The 14775-nt window shown below is 57.8% G+C and overlaps 1 protein-coding gene across 1 annotated transcript in view; it reads right to left on the bottom strand.

Moving 5' to 3' along the window:
* The window catches only part of GRIK3 (glutamate ionotropic receptor kainate type subunit 3), a 76661-nt gene that overhangs the window by 15289 nt on the left and 46597 nt on the right, over positions 1-14775 (bottom strand). Inside the window, exons 7-11 of the mRNA XM_021375460.1 lie at positions 13351-13494; positions 11934-12041; positions 8914-9027; positions 6051-6254; positions 888-1111 (exon numbers count right to left, since the gene is read on the bottom strand). Of these exons, the coding sequence (XP_021231135.1) occupies positions 888-1111; positions 6051-6254; positions 8914-9027; positions 11934-12041; positions 13351-13494 (794 nt within the window). The remainder of the gene's footprint in view (positions 1-887; positions 1112-6050; positions 6255-8913; positions 9028-11933; positions 12042-13350; positions 13495-14775) is intronic.

Raw genomic sequence — 14775 nt, 5'->3', positions numbered from 1 at the left:
GGTTGAAAATTGCAGATTTGTAGGAACATGAGGGTTAATGGGTTCTAGTTACTGCAGCTTCATGTTTAATCTCTGCTCTGACTGCCTGATGGATGGCAGGGGCTGAGGCAGGGGCTGCCTTCTGCACCGTGCTGCAGGGAGGCACAGCCCTGGCGGGCAGCAGGGGCTCCTGAAGCATGGCTGCGTGGCTGGACGTGTGCAGGGGGCTTCCCACGGCCTCACCCCACGTATCTGAGTGCCTAAGGAGTGTGCACGGCCAGGGATAAGGCCAAGAGCAAGCAAAGGCTTTGTTCTGCTTTGAGGAGATGGCATCACGTATGCAGAGCAGCCCTGGACTGTGAATCTCATCAAAGACGCTGTGAAATTAATAACACATGCAAATGTATGCAAATTCCGCTGCTTTTAAATATAGAGGTTTTAAACATGTTAATTAGATGCATATTAATTTCTGTAAACAGACACATTGTCAGGTCCGTAGCAACGCGCTCTCCGTTCTTTTGCTGTGGGGCTGGCTGTGGGGCTGGCTGTGCCCTCGCTGGCAGTGGGCTGTGCAGGAGGGAGGCACTGATTGGAATGCACAGCATGGGGTCACTACGGGGAAGGTAAAAGTTGGGCCTGTTTTAGTTTAACACAGAGCAATGCCACAGCTCAGCACGAAGCCATTTGCACTCTGCAAAGCCACGGATGCCCTAAGAGCCTGCGCTGCAGCTGGTGCTGGGTTCCCCCTCTGTGGGAAGGGCAGGAGTGGAGTGGAGGAATGGGTAATGGGCCAGGGGTGATCTCATTAATGAAACAGGATTAATGCAGCAGCTCCCACGGCGTGGCTGGATCCCTGCAGAACTCTGCGGGGCACGGGGAGCGGCGGGGCCCTGGAGGCATCCCCTTACCTGGCTATGACAAAGAGCACGCAGCTGACCCCCAGGTAGGCGAGGAGAATGTACATCCAAATGTCGGGAGACAAAGGGTTGAGGAAGGAAAACACACTGGGGTTGGTCCCGTTGGGCTTCCGGTACAGAATGCTGACCCCCAGGGTCATAAAGGGCTTGGAGAAGTCTATCGCTTTTTCCCGTACGTGGGTGATGGTGAGAGGAGCAACGGCCAGGTCAGCTTTCTGTGCATGGCACGGGGAGAGACACAAAGGGAGAGAAGAGAGAAAGAAGCCATTAGACAGCGAGCATCGTCATCCCTCCATCCCGCTCCCCAGCACATGGAGCTGTGTCCGCTGCCTGCTTTGCTCCTGGGGCACGGAGCAGCGCGGCCCCAAGCACAGAGCCCGGGTTTGGGGTGTGCCGGGCTGCGGGGAGCCTGGGTTCAGCTCGTTCTGCTCTGCTGAGAGGCAGCGTCGTGCCCCGGAACCCAAAGGCTCAGCCCGCTCTGCTGGGGTGGCTCTGGAGCAGAACCCACGCTGTGATGGTGCAGAGCTTCTGTCTTCGCTGCCTTCACCAGAGAGCTCCAAAAGTGGGGCTGTGTGTGTCCCGGTGAGAGCAGGAGAAGCTGGGGGAGACAGTGAGGGATTTGGCTCCTGGTATTTCTGAGAGAGGGAGGAAATGAGCAGTGCTGCGGCCAGGGCCGGCAGCCACCTGCGTGAGATCCTGCAAGCCAGAACTGTCAGAATGATGGAGCAAGAGGAATGCTGGCCAGGAGCTTGTGCTTTGCCACGGAAAATGAGAAGAGAAAAATCTGCATGGATGCCCGAGGATCAAAACGCTTTTAAGCGCAGAGATAAAATTTGACTGTGTCATTCCGGCAGCTCCTGTGATCTGATGGCAGCCCCACGTCCTCAGCAGCGTGTGTCCTGTACAGCCAGAAGGAAGCAGGAGCCTGGCCCGTGCTGAGCCCGCAGCTCTCAGGGCAGGACGGGGCACTTTGATGCCCATTTTATCAATGCAGATTTTTCTGAAGGTGGCTGTGATGGAAGCTTTGCTCATGGAAGGGATCTGGATCAGCCCCTCCAAGGTCACAGCCGCTGCCGGTCACACTGTGCCACCACGACCTGGGTGTCATGTACCGGGCCCTGAACGCTTCTTTCTCCCATCCCCGGCTTTGCTGTTCTGCACGGTTAGATGGCTTTTATTAGAAACGAGGAATTACAGTGAGTGCCAACGGCTTAAAGGCCCTTATCCAGCAAAGCCACTTAAGCACATGCTTCTGCCTTCTCCGAGCCTGCACACCCTCCAAGTGCTACGGATCCGCTCAAGTGCTGCTCTGAACCGAGGCCACGGAGCCGACGTTCCCAGCACGCTGGGGCTCAGCGGGGCGGCCCTGGTGCCGTGTCACCGCGTGCTCCGTGCAGGGGAACCGCGCTCACTGCGGGGCTGTGCTGGGCCGCAGCTCTGCGGAGCTCGTGCTGGAGCACGGCACCAGGACGTACATTTGTTCGAGTAAAGCAAGCCGCCCCGGTGCCTATTTTGCCAATGTGAGCTCAGTGTTTACATAAACTAATTACGCGTGTGTTGCCTGAGAGACAGGTAAATAGCGCGTGCTGTGCCGGTTTGTTATCCAGGCTCTGTCTGGCAGCACCCAGATGCTCATGCCCTGTTGCTCATCCCCTCGGGGCACACCTCTGCCCCATCCCTGCCCACGGCACCGCTGCACTGGGAACGCTGGTGAGGAAACATAGCAGGGAGCTGGGCAGAAGCAGAGAGCATTGGGGCTCTTGCAATCTTTCCTTTAGGGCAGATCCTCATGGAGGGAAAACGACTGCTCATTGCAGCTCAGGGTGTCACGGGGCTCTGGAGTCACAGTGACAGCGACCGAGGGATGCGCCAGGGAGGGAAGAGCAGGGAGCAGCACAGAGCCAGGGCTGCTCCTCGTGCCACAGGGCGCCTCAATCACCCGCTCCATTGGTCTGACCAGTCTGAACGCACCCAATTACTGGTGCTGGGCGCGAAGGAGGGGGTGCAGCCCAGGAGCTGCTGGTGCTCGCTGCCATCTCCTCCCGACGCCGAGTTCCTGCAGGGCATAAGCAAGAGGCGAAACAAGAGGCGGCTCATCCGCCAGCAATTGGTTTTCCTGTTGCTGGCCCAGTGGCTCCCAGATGAATCCCCACTCTGCGGCACTTGAGATAAACACCCACCAGTGCAGAGCGCTAATGGGAACGTGGCAATGTGGTGCAATATGTATTTCTGCCAGAATGTACTGTCAATAAATGCCCATTTATTGTGAAAGTGTTAAATCAGCTGTCATAAATCGTCCCTAAGGACAGACATTACATCTTCTCTATAGTTACCATTGGCAGGGATTTCCATTAGAAACCCTATTATTTTTCACGCCTTTTTTATTCCCACAAGAAGTTTCGGATTGAATGGAAATTTGATCTGTACTGCCTCAGCAGAAGACAAGTTTTATTTGCGAGCGAGTTTGTGCAGAACGTCCAGAACAATTCACGCTGCGGCTTTATGTGGCTCTGCCCACAAACAACACGGAAGATTTGCAGCCGTTCTGTTGCCAGACAGCTACGATTTAGAACCGGGATGGATGGGCCGCGGCGCGGCTCTGCTTCTATCAATAATCATTGCTATGAATAAGCAGCGGTAATAGCTCGCCGCCGATGCAGGGCAGGGATGCGGCGCTGCCAGCTCGCTGCTCCCTGCCCGTGGATGCACGGGGTGGGGGGTTGCTGGCTTGGGGCTGATCTGCTCCTGGGGGCCCGGATGGGGTCAGGCTGTGAGCGGCTCCGACCGCTGTTGCTTTTCCTGTTTATGCTTAAGGCCAGACTGTAACAAAGCGATGGCACAAAGGCGGATAGCCCGCGGCGTCGCTGCCTGTGGGCAGGCATGTCTGGATCAGAAGGGACAGCGCGAGGAGGAGGATGCGCGACTCCAAAGGCAGCAGTGCAGTGTGCCGTGCAAACAGCCGCCAGCACGCCGCGTGCTGGGCACCGCCGCCCCCAAACTCATTCATTGCACCGCCCGGGCGGCCCCGCTGCCTGCGCGTCCCCACAGCACCAGCAGAAGGGTCCGTGGGGCGGGAGCTACCCCTGCCCGTGCGCCAGGACCTCCCGAAACCCCCCCTGCTTTGTGCAGGTGAGAAGGAGACGGCGGAGCACGGCCGGCCCCGGTGTCAGCCTCGCGGTGTGGGCAGCGCCGTGCTCATCTCTGTGCTGCGTTTGAACACCAGCTCCGACGCTTTTCCTAAGAGGTACGAGATGGGTTTGAACTCGCCCGTTTCGGAGCACGGAGCGGGGCTTGTTCCTCTCCCCGCGTGATGGGAAGGAGCTTTGCTGCTGAGGAAGGGCCGCATCTGGTTGCAGTTTCATTTTTTAATGCTTTACATAAACGCTGCTATAAAAAGCAATGACGTGTAGATAAGGAAAAGAATGGCTTCAGACAGGGTCTGGGCAGTGGCTGTAAATCACTGCCCAGCGTGCACCCAGCCGCACCTGTCAGGCAGAGTGCAAGCGTGATGCTTGCTTGCAAGGAAACCTGCAAGGAGAGGGGTTTGGCCCTTTGCTGTTGCTGAATGTTAATGTACTGTTTTATTAAGTGGCCAAGGAATGCTTCGGTACAGACTGACCGTGAATTCAGGGCATGACTTAATGAGGTTGTTCCCCGTATCTTCTCAGCCTGTCGCTTTCAGCCTTGGGAAGATCAGAAAAGCCCCTGAGAGCCCTGCAACGTCTTGCAGGACATTGGAAGTGACATGGGTCAGACTAAGTGACAGCGCGGCTGCCGTTCCCCATATCTCATCTCCTGTTCGGAGCTGTTCCCCAGCGACCTGCAGCAGGGAATGCTCTGCCAGGAGCGGGGACCTGCTTGGCACTGCGGGATGCTGCCATCCGGCACGCTACCAGGGGACACAGCCTGTGTCACACATCCGTGTCACACATCCATGTCACACATCCGTGTCACACATCCGTGTCACACATCCGTGTCACACATCCGTGTCACACGTCCACGTCACGTACACTGCTCAGGGCACGCAGCAGCCCCTCCCCCCGCACTGCTCTGACAGCGGGGCTGTTGTGTAAGAGACCCTTCAATCTGCACTTGGAGCTGCACGGACCTTTCTGGAAGCAGAAGCACAAAGGCAGATTTGCACAGCCTGTGGCACATTCCCCTGTGAGACAACGTGTCCCGGTCCCCAGGGCTGTCCTCGCGCGCCCTTGCCATCCTCCTGCCTCTCCGGGATGAGCCATCTAAGGACTGCCGTGTGCTTCTCAAACTGACGGAGCATCACCGTGTCCCTCTAAGGGACATAATCATTATCATCTGCATTTTACAGATGGAGCGAGTACTGCACAGAAGCAACTTGTCCAATGTCATTTAAGGCAGACAAGCCGAATCTGGAAACGCAACCTAGATCCCTGAGCCCCAGCTCTGCCGCCTCACCGCGAGACAATGCTCTGTTATCTGCTCACAGCAAAGCTCATTTACCGAAGTGACTCACCCAGCAAACGCAGCCTTCTCACATGGCCTGGACGAGCAGCACGGCTGCTACGTACAAGAGATTATTTTTGTCTCTTTTCTGCAGATGCAGCCAGTGTACCTGGGAGGTGTCAGTGAACCTGGGAGGTGTCCGTGGGGCCGGGAGGGGTTAGTGGGGCTGGGAGGGGTTAGTGGGGCTGGGAGGGGTCAGTGGGGCTGGGATGGGGTCCGAGGGCTGAACTGCTTGGACAGGACATGGAGGAGGGAGGGATGTGCTGTAGCTGTAGGGCTGTGGCTGCTGCCTGGGAGATGGAGATCGGAGGTGAATTCTGTCCTTGTCTCTTTTTCCAGAGAGCTTTTCCAGGAGGGATTGCTTTGTACAAACACCACCGCCCCGAGTGGGCCTCGGGGGTCACGGGATGTGCTGGGGGCAGGACCCAGCTGGGAGCTCAGCATCCCTTGGCCGTGTGTCCTGGCTTCGGGCTAGGTGACTTTCTGCCAGCTGCAAGAGCGGAGCTGCCCCCTGGAGTTGGTGTCAGTGGGCTTTTGTGAGTCACCTTCATAAAACTGCAGAGATTGGGGGGAGAGAGCTGTGCCCCACGCACTGCCCGCGCCCTCCGGCTGTGCCACCCGTGTTTGGCCGCGCTGAGCCCCGGCCCCATCGCAGCCCCGCGCCCCACTCACGTGGTCGATGAGCTCCTTGATCATCCCGTTCCACTGGCCCTTGTCGTCCTGCGCGCCGTACTTGCCGTCCTCCACCAGGCGGATCTCGTAGGTGAAGCCCAGGATGACGGCCAGCTCCTTCAGCAGGTCGATGCAGTAGCCCTCGAAGCGGTCGTTCCCGAACAGGGCCGTGTCCGATTTGCGGAACATGACGAAGGGCTCCTCCTGGGCACAGACAGCACAGACCCCGTTACGGCTCAGCCCGGCTCCGGGGTCAGCTCGCCAGGCTGCGCTTGGCACGGGGACACGCTGGGAGTAAATTAACTTTGCACAGCGCAGCGGCTAATTAGCAACCTTGTTTACCCCACAAAATTTAATTTTGTCTCTTCTGAGCGGCCAACTGTTTTCCATTTGGTGGGATTTCAGGGACAGAAATATCCATTTCATGCTCTGAAATGAAGTGCTGGGGGGCACTGCAAGGTCAGGGAGATGAAGAGGAGCGCCAGCCCTGCGCGGTCGGGTGCCCCCCGGTGTGGGGCTGGGGCTGAGCCCAGCAGGTTCTGTGCGTGGCTGCTGCAGCCCAGCGCTCCCCAGGTTGTGTTCCTGTTTGCCGTGCTCCCTGCGGGACGTGGGGCTCTGCTGCTGCCTTCTGCTCTGGGGAGCGGGGAGGCTGGGGCACCAGCAGGTGCGCGGTAACCGGAGAAGCGCTCCGTGCCCCTGGAGCTGCGGGCAGCAGGTGCGGGTGCAGCGAGCGGCGCGGCCCTGGGTGGCATCAGGCATGGGCAGCCACCGAGGGCAGGGGACGGGGGGCACGGGGGCGGCCCGAGGGTGGAAACGCGGAGGGGACAGATGGGAATGGCAAAGGCTGGGAAGCAGCGGGCAGGAGCTGGGAGGCAGGAGGAGGCGGAGGTAGCAGCAGCTGATGGATGGCCGCGGTCGGGGATGCACACAAGGCTGGCGTCCTTGCCGGCGGGGCCGGGCTCCGGCACCGTGCTGGGAAGCGGGGAGCGGGCTGGTGTGTGCCTGCAGCACGGAGCAGCGTCCGCAGAAAGCACGGAGCGAGGCGGGAGCAGTGCTGGGAGTGAGCTGAGTTTGGCACGCTGCGCTCCCCGGACCTCCTCCCCGGCTTTCTTTTTTTTTCCTCTAGAATGAGTGCTTTGTTTGTGGACCGGCCGAATCGATGGCTCGGGATATAAATACGGCAGCTCCAGAGCAGCCGTAAAGCGCTATTAATTTTGGGCAGCGCTGTAGGGATTACATACATATTTAACAGCCGAAGCGCCGAACATTAGGACGGCGCCCGCTTCAGTAATGCATCTGCAGGTCTCAAACATTTCCTAGGGGGTAATTCTGAACTCTGTGAACCACTTATTCACGGACTATTTCACAATTTATTACTGAAAATGGCCAGACATCCAATTCACAAGCTCTCTCGGTTTGCTAATCGATTTCTCAGTGAAGGTGCCCTCAATTTCATAACTTCACAGTTCCCATATTGCTTGGGGAGAGCGGTGCTGGCTGCCGGGGTAATATTTCTCTTCCAACAAGTTGCTGCGATATGAGCAAAAAGGGGAAGAAATAACCTTCCGTGCTTCCCCTTCTGAGGTTCCTCCTCTGGCTTTTTGGCACCGGCTCAGCAGGGCAAAGGCAGAGTGCAAACGCACTCAGAGTTTGGGGACGTGCGTTTTTTTAGAGGCCAGTTTGTGCAGTGGGTGCAGAGCTGGCGCTGAGCACGCTCCCTGCGGGCAGCAGGGTTCCCCCACCCCACGTGCAGCCCTGGGCACAGCACGCTCTGTAGGAGCCGGTGCTCTCTGCGTGTTTTGCAGTTTGTACATCCTCATGGGGCGTGGGATGGAAGCGCTGCCCGAGGGAAGTGTGTCGGAGGCACACGGCTGATAGGTCCCCTCCTGGCCCCATCGTTTTGCATGACGCCCTGGTCTTGGAGGGGCACCCCAGAGTGGACGTTTCCAGGCCCTGCAGTGCAACCTGTCCCTGGCAGATGCCTTCCCCAGCTCCAGCCCAGCTCTCAGCTCTATCTATCCCTGTCCTTCCTGTGGTCCCACAGCCTCACCTCACCCTTCGGGGCTCCTGCACCTCCCATTGCCGTCCACACATCCTCCCTGCCCTCCTCCCCCTCCATGTGTTTCACTTTGTCACTTCTCTCATGCTTGTGCCATAGCTCCCATTGTGGCCGTTGCTTTCTGTACCATATCTGCTGGGGAGCTGTGGCTGCCCCCACTGCAGCTGCCCCGTATGCAACCCTCATGGATTGCACAGCCTAAAGCTTTCAGCTTCAGGGTCCCCCCCCCCAGCTGCAGCTCTCCACCCTCCCTCCCCAAAAGTACAGAATTTCGAAGGGCCGGAGGACTGCTGTGAGCCGACTGTGTGGGGCTGGTGCTCTTTGTTCCTTCGTGGTGCTACTCTGCGAAGCCACACTGTGCGATAGGGCCGTATCCAAACCAATGCCACTCGTCATAACTCATTAGGTGGAAAATAAAAATTCATCCTGATCTGATGCCTGCCATCAAATCCAATAGCGAACGTGCGAACAAAATGCAGCGTGACAGCTGGCAGCAGAGGGGCTGCTAAGCAGCCATGCTTTGCTGGGTAATGGCATTACTCGAAGCTGGCTTATCAAAGACGTGCTTAGGAGAGGGAAAGAAACGCGATTGTCACAGCTCAGCCCAGGTCTGCGGCTGCTCCTGGCATCGCTGTGCAGAACACCAGCATCCCTGGTGGGGGGCACTGGGCGGCCCAGCTGTGGGAGCCCACAGTGGGGCTGTGAGGGTCCCCATGGGATGTCCCGACTCCCCGAGGGCGCACATGGGGGGCAGGGGGTGTCCTGAGCTCAGGGCAGAGCAGGGGAAGAGCTGCAGTCTCTTACCAGCACAGTGGTGACAATCAGAGATCTGTTGCTCAGCGAGTCCGTGACGTTGGGCCCTCGTCCCTTGGAGATCTCGGTGATGTTCAGCCCATTGGAGGGGTTCCACGTACCCACCTGAAAGGAAGCGAGCAGACAGGAGGTGAGCTGCTGCCTGCTCCCGCTGGCCTGGAAATGGAACTTGCTTCCTTCAGAAGCAAAGCTGACACCAGCTTGTTTTGCCCAACCGAAGTCTGTGATCCCGGGTCACTGCTGCACCGTGCCATGGGTCGTGTGCTGCGTGGGGCGATGCTGGGGGAAGGCAGCGGGGCTGGGGTTTGGAGCTGAGTGCACCATTTGCAGTGGCCCTGCGTGGGGTGGGCGGTCAGAGCGCACTGACTGTCAGCTCTGGGCCAGGACAGAGCAGAACCAAAGGCAAGAAAATTATACCAGAATTGGGTTTTAGTTCCCCGAGCGGGGCCTTCCCAGGAGGGTGCCAGGAGCTGCGGGGAACACTACGTCTCTTCCACCTCCCCGGCTCCTCCAGGTGCTCTGCTTTTCTCCAGCTGTCAGTTTCAATGAGTCGTTAGGCTTTGAAGGTGTCTGTTGACCCAGAAATAGCAAAACATGTCTCTATTTAGAGAAGCCGGCCGGGCAGCTCTAAGCCTGTTAACCTGGACTGCACAGCGCGGGCGGCTGGAGGAGCGTGACGGCGCGGTGCGGGGTGGGCAGGCTTTGGAATGGGCGATGCTGCCTGGCAAGGAAACCTCAAGAACTCCAGAGGAGTTTCCATGAACCTTGTGAAAGGCTCTGAGAGTTGCAGGTGAAGCCCCTCTGCCTCCACCTCCCTTCCATCCCAGCAGCTGCAATGCAAAGCTCAGCATTGCTCGGGGGCACTGGGGTCTGAGCGCGTCTCCCCTGCTCGCAGCTCTGCGGGATGGGGCTTTTTTAGGAACAGGAAAATCCACGGAACACGCAGCTGGAGTAATCAGTTTAAAGAAATGCCAGAAAGAAAAGAAAAAAGAAAACAAGTGCCTTAAGAGAGCTGTGCGGCTCAGATAGTCAAACCACTTGTAATTAGGTTTGGTTAATGCTGCGGTAATCCCTGGAACATCCAGGAGGTATCGGGATCAGGAGTGCAATCCTAAAGCTCAACAGACATAAGCTGCTCTACATAATGCAGAACCCGAGCAGGATTTGTTTGCCGTTCGGCGTTCTGTTCTTTCAGATTAACTATTGACAGCAGCCCGGCGTCGGCGGAGATTTGACATCGATACTCGAGAGCCCCTCCGGAGCCAGCAGGGAGCTTTCAGTCAATGCTATGGAGAGCTGTGAAATCTCAGGATTGCTGCAGACAAAAGTTGCACCGAGCGGGCACCGGTGTACGGCACACAGCGCTGATAACAGGGCGGTTGGATAACGGGGCACCGGCCCCACGGACAGACAGACAGACATGGGGATGCACTGTGCAGCGCCTCGCACCTCTCTCTGCTATCCCAGATCTCCAGAAAGCCGTGTTGTGGGTGGTGGTGCTGCTGCTGCTTTTTTTTTTTTGGTTTAGATTCTATGGGGAAAAAAAAAAAAAAAAAGCAGTCGAGGTGCAAAGATCAGCGCGTGCTCAGTTTGTGTGAGATGGGCTCTGAGCTGCGGGGACCGGGGGTCACTGGGTTTATCTGAAATAACGTTTTCTTTATTCTGCGCTTGGCACCAACAAATGTGCTGCTCGGGGAGGGCTCTGCTGACCTTGAGATCTGTTACACGAAGCACGGAGCTACTATGGTGGTGTGAAAGCGTGGCAGCAGCTTCTGCTGGAGAGGAGGGAGCTGGGAGCTGGGATGGAGCTAGGAACTGGGTTGGTAGCTAGGAGCTGGGAGCTGGGATGGGATAGGAGCTGAGATGGGATGGGATAGGAGCTGGGAGCTGGGCTGGGATGGGGTAGGAGCTGGGAGCTGGGACAGGAGCTGGGAGTTGGGCTGGGAGCACTCTGTGAGCACTGCAGTTGATCCCCAGCCCCAACCAGAGGAGGCATCTGCTCCCCTCGGCAGATTGCAGGCTGTTCCTGTCTGCTCCCAGCTGGCATCCCTGTGGGATCCATCCCCTGTCCATGCCCACGGGCACAGGGCTCAGCGCCTGGTCCCTGCTGCCAGCTCAGCACCTTGTGTGTGTCTGAAAGCAGACGGCTCCAGAAAGGGGATAGATGGCTGCCCCGGAGCACAGAAACCTGCAGCAGGGCCCTCAGCGGGGCCAGTGCTCAGCATCATGCTGCAAAGGGCTCCGGGAGCCCTCGCTGTCCTCGTGTGCTGGTTGGAGCCTGATGGGGGGGGGGGTGTCAGTGGTGGCCATGAGATGGCCCCGGGCTGCTCTGTTTTGCCTTAAACAAACAGACCTCACCTTGAAGCTGCTGTGTTAGAGGCTTTGGTGTTTTTCTTTTGAAAAGTAATTGGAGAAAAGGGAATGAAATCCCTGTGAGCACCCAACGACCAGCATGGTGTCCGTGCCCCCAAGATCTGCAGCAATGCGAGGGGCTGAGACTGCAGCCCAGCTCCTGGGACAGCCAGAAAACACGCTTTGCTTTTTCCTTATCATCCCTTAAATAACACAGAAGCAAATGAAACTACAGAGCGCATCCTCCAAAACCTAGCCTGTAATAAGTCGGTGCCATTTCCAAGCAATTTTCCTTGAGGAAATCACACCAAGATGATGCTTTCAAGAGCTGTTCGGTGTTCTGCGAGCAAGCCCAGCAAGGAGTGGGGTGGGATGGATTTTCCCCCACCCTGGGCTGGGCGAGCAGAGGTTAATGGCTGATCCGAGCATTCCTTCTGCTCCGTGCTCTGCCATCCACCCCGGGGAAGTGCCACGAGCATTCCTGCAGCTGGGAGCTGCAATCCGCCACACATCGCTCCGGGGCCGTGAGTCACGGCGGAGGCATGGAGAGGGATCAGAGAAACCTTGCAGAATAAATATCCTTTTATATAAAACCCACACAACCACCGGCCATCGCCTCTGCGTCAGAGCTGTGCTGGGGCAGGACGGGCCCTGCTTACCTTTTCAAGGCCATCTTCTTTCAGGCTGATGATGTCCAAGTCGAAATCCGTGCGCAGACCGCTGCTCTTGTTAAAGACAATGCGTCCCGTGAGTCCTTCCCACTGGGCCTGGAGTGGGGAGGAAAAATACAGGGCTGTCAGTTGGCATCGTAAATAGGCTTCCTGCCCTCCACTCTGGTATCTTTTAATTAGTCCCTTTCCTGGTTCTTTCTCCCCAAAGAACATGATTAATTAATGACCGCCTCCATCGCCGTGCATTCTGCAGACGGAGATGTTCAGGGCGCTCTGCAGTCCCTGCGCCGGTTTTCTTTGCACCTTTTGTGTCCGACAGCTGCTGGGGCCCTGATGACTCAGTACAAAACTCCCGCATCCATCACGGCATCCTCGCGGGCTGCGCTGCTCCTCGTGGTGCTGATAAATGCCGGGTCTGGGACAGCTCCGGTTGAGCTCGTAAATTACGAGTTGTTTTTGGCAGGATGCTGATGCTCCCGTGGGCTGTGGGAGCCTGAATGTCCCGAGCAGCGGGCAGCTGTGGGAGCGCTGGTGCTCCAGCACTGTGACCTCGGCAGCTGGCACTGCAGCCTTCAGTGCAGCCGTGGTCACAGTGTGTGGCAGTGCATGGAGCAGTGCTGCTGCTCGGGGTGCAGCAGGGCCACGCTTATCGCTGCACCGCGCTGCGCCGGTGCCAGCATGGGAAACAACAGGAGGGCACTGGTGTGAGAGCTCGGGGTAATTTGCGAAGGGAGCCAAGCAAACAAATTATTGACGCTCTCTTTTGGCAGCCAGCTGGAGCAGCTTTCCACAGAAAGGAACAAAACATGAAAAAAGGGGAGAGAGAGCGGCAGAGACAGACGAGATGTCATCTTCAGAGCCTATTACGAAGAGGTTCGTTCTCTGCCTGCGATGGGAGCGATCCCTCTCGCTGCTCCCGCATCCGTGCTGCCCGGGCTGGGTGCGGGGCTGTCTGCAGGGCATGCTGCAGCACCCGGACACCAGCAGCAGCGTGCTTCTATCTTCGTGTTTAAGGACCTGATGGGATCCTGTGCCCAGCCTTTTAGGTGCGGCCCTGGGCACGTGTCCCACGCTGCAGCCGCTTCCCTGACTTCCCATGCAAAAAGCCACTGCCCCAGAAGCTCCCAAAGGCCTGGGGGTAAGCAGGAAAGTCTGGGAAAGTCGCCCACAAAGCCATGCTGGCAGGTCAGTGCGGCTCTGCCTTCATTTGCTCTTACAAAGGGCTCCTTTGGCAGACAGAGCAAAACGTGGGGTGCAGGTGTGGAGGCTCAGGGAGGCAAGGGAGGGTTTTCATAGCCCTGCAAGCACCGAACCTTCTGCCAGGTGCTCAGGTACGCCGCCCCGCTGCTGCTGCAGAACCCTTGCAGTCATGGGAAGCAACCGGAGCTGCAAACCGGGCGCTCACCTCCTTGATGAAGTTCATGAAGCGGCCGCCGAAGCGCCAGGCCTTGTGCCGGTGGCACTGCAGGGAGTTCACCGTCATCTGCGGGGCGCGCTGGTAGCACACGGACACCACGTGCACGGCGTCGTACAGCAGGGCCGCGTCTGTCTAAAGGGAAGGGAGCAGCATTTGTGGCGGCCGTGGCTCTGCAGCGAGCCGGTGGCATCCACGTGCACCGGGCAGAGCCGCAGCAACGCGGGTTTCTGCTCTTTAGGCTGAAAGAGCGCGGTTCTGTCCTGAGATCAGAGCTTGTCACGATGTCATCTGTCCCTGCCTGGCTGTTCCTGGCGTGTTTACTGCTGTGTTGTCAAACGGAGAAGCTAATTCTAAACGCGGGAGGTAGAAACTTTCTTATTTCATCTGCTTTGTGTAAGGAGTGTAAGGCAGCCCTGCGTGAGGGCATCTTATCCATGCTCTGTCCCTGTGCGTGCAGAGCTTTCCAAAATGACGCAGTCAGAACGTCACGGGTGCGCAACATCTGCCCACATTTCAGTGGTTTGCACCAGGGGGAGCTTTTTGTTTCTGTGAGGTGATGGGTTTGGGCACCACGAGGTGCCCCCTCTCTCCTCCCAGCACCGCCCAAGGACACTGGGTTAATTTTACACCCCGGCGTGGTGAGTCCTGCTGATGAAAATGCATTGCTGCCTTCCCAAAGCTGCAGAATGGCGTACAACGCAGTGAAACAAATGGCACGGCCATCAAACAGGGAATATCCATCAGGACGTGGCCATGGAGAAAATCCTCCAGCACTGGCACCGTCCCCATGGCTGCAGTGCCCAAGCGTGACGAGCGGGCAGTGGGCATCCTGCAGGCTCCTGGCACAGCGGCGGGGACAGACCTTGTACATTTGGGGCTGGGAGAGGGGTGTGAGGACACGGCCGGGGAATATCGTGGGGAATTACTGTAGTGCTGAGACCCTGCTGAACTCCTGCACGCAGCGCTGCGGAGGAGTAAAAGGAGAAGAGTGATGGGACTGTGCTCCGAGGGAAAATAAAGCAGAATACAGGGATACGAGGAGCCCTCTCAAGGTGAAAGTCTGGGAGCTGTGCTACCTGTGGGAAGGATCGGGACGGGAGGCAGCCAGTCAGCAGTTATGGGGCCAGAGACAGCCTTGCAGGGAAGACAGATGGGTGAGCAGGTGCTGCACCTTCCGAGCCGTAACTCAGCAGAGCAGAGCTGCCATCAGGCCCTAAAAGGAGTCATCAAAGCCGCTGCAGAAGCTGTCTCTGGGCATAGCTGTGGCTCTTCTTCTCTGCATCAATCTCAGCAAACTGCCTGGCCCGGTCCAGCCATGTGCTCTGCTCCTTCTGAGGGCTGCTCGGGGAGACAAACCCCATTGTGCTCTGTCTTTGCCAGGAGTGAAAGCTTTGGATTTGAGTGCCTTGTGCC

Source organism: Numida meleagris, chromosome 22, assembly GCF_002078875.1.
Source record: "Numida meleagris isolate 19003 breed g44 Domestic line chromosome 22, NumMel1.0, whole genome shotgun sequence".
In the NCBI taxonomy this organism is placed as follows: domain Eukaryota; kingdom Metazoa; phylum Chordata; class Aves; order Galliformes; family Numididae; genus Numida; species Numida meleagris.
Note: the sequence above shows the minus strand (reverse complement) of the source record. Positions and strands in the feature narration are given on the sequence as shown.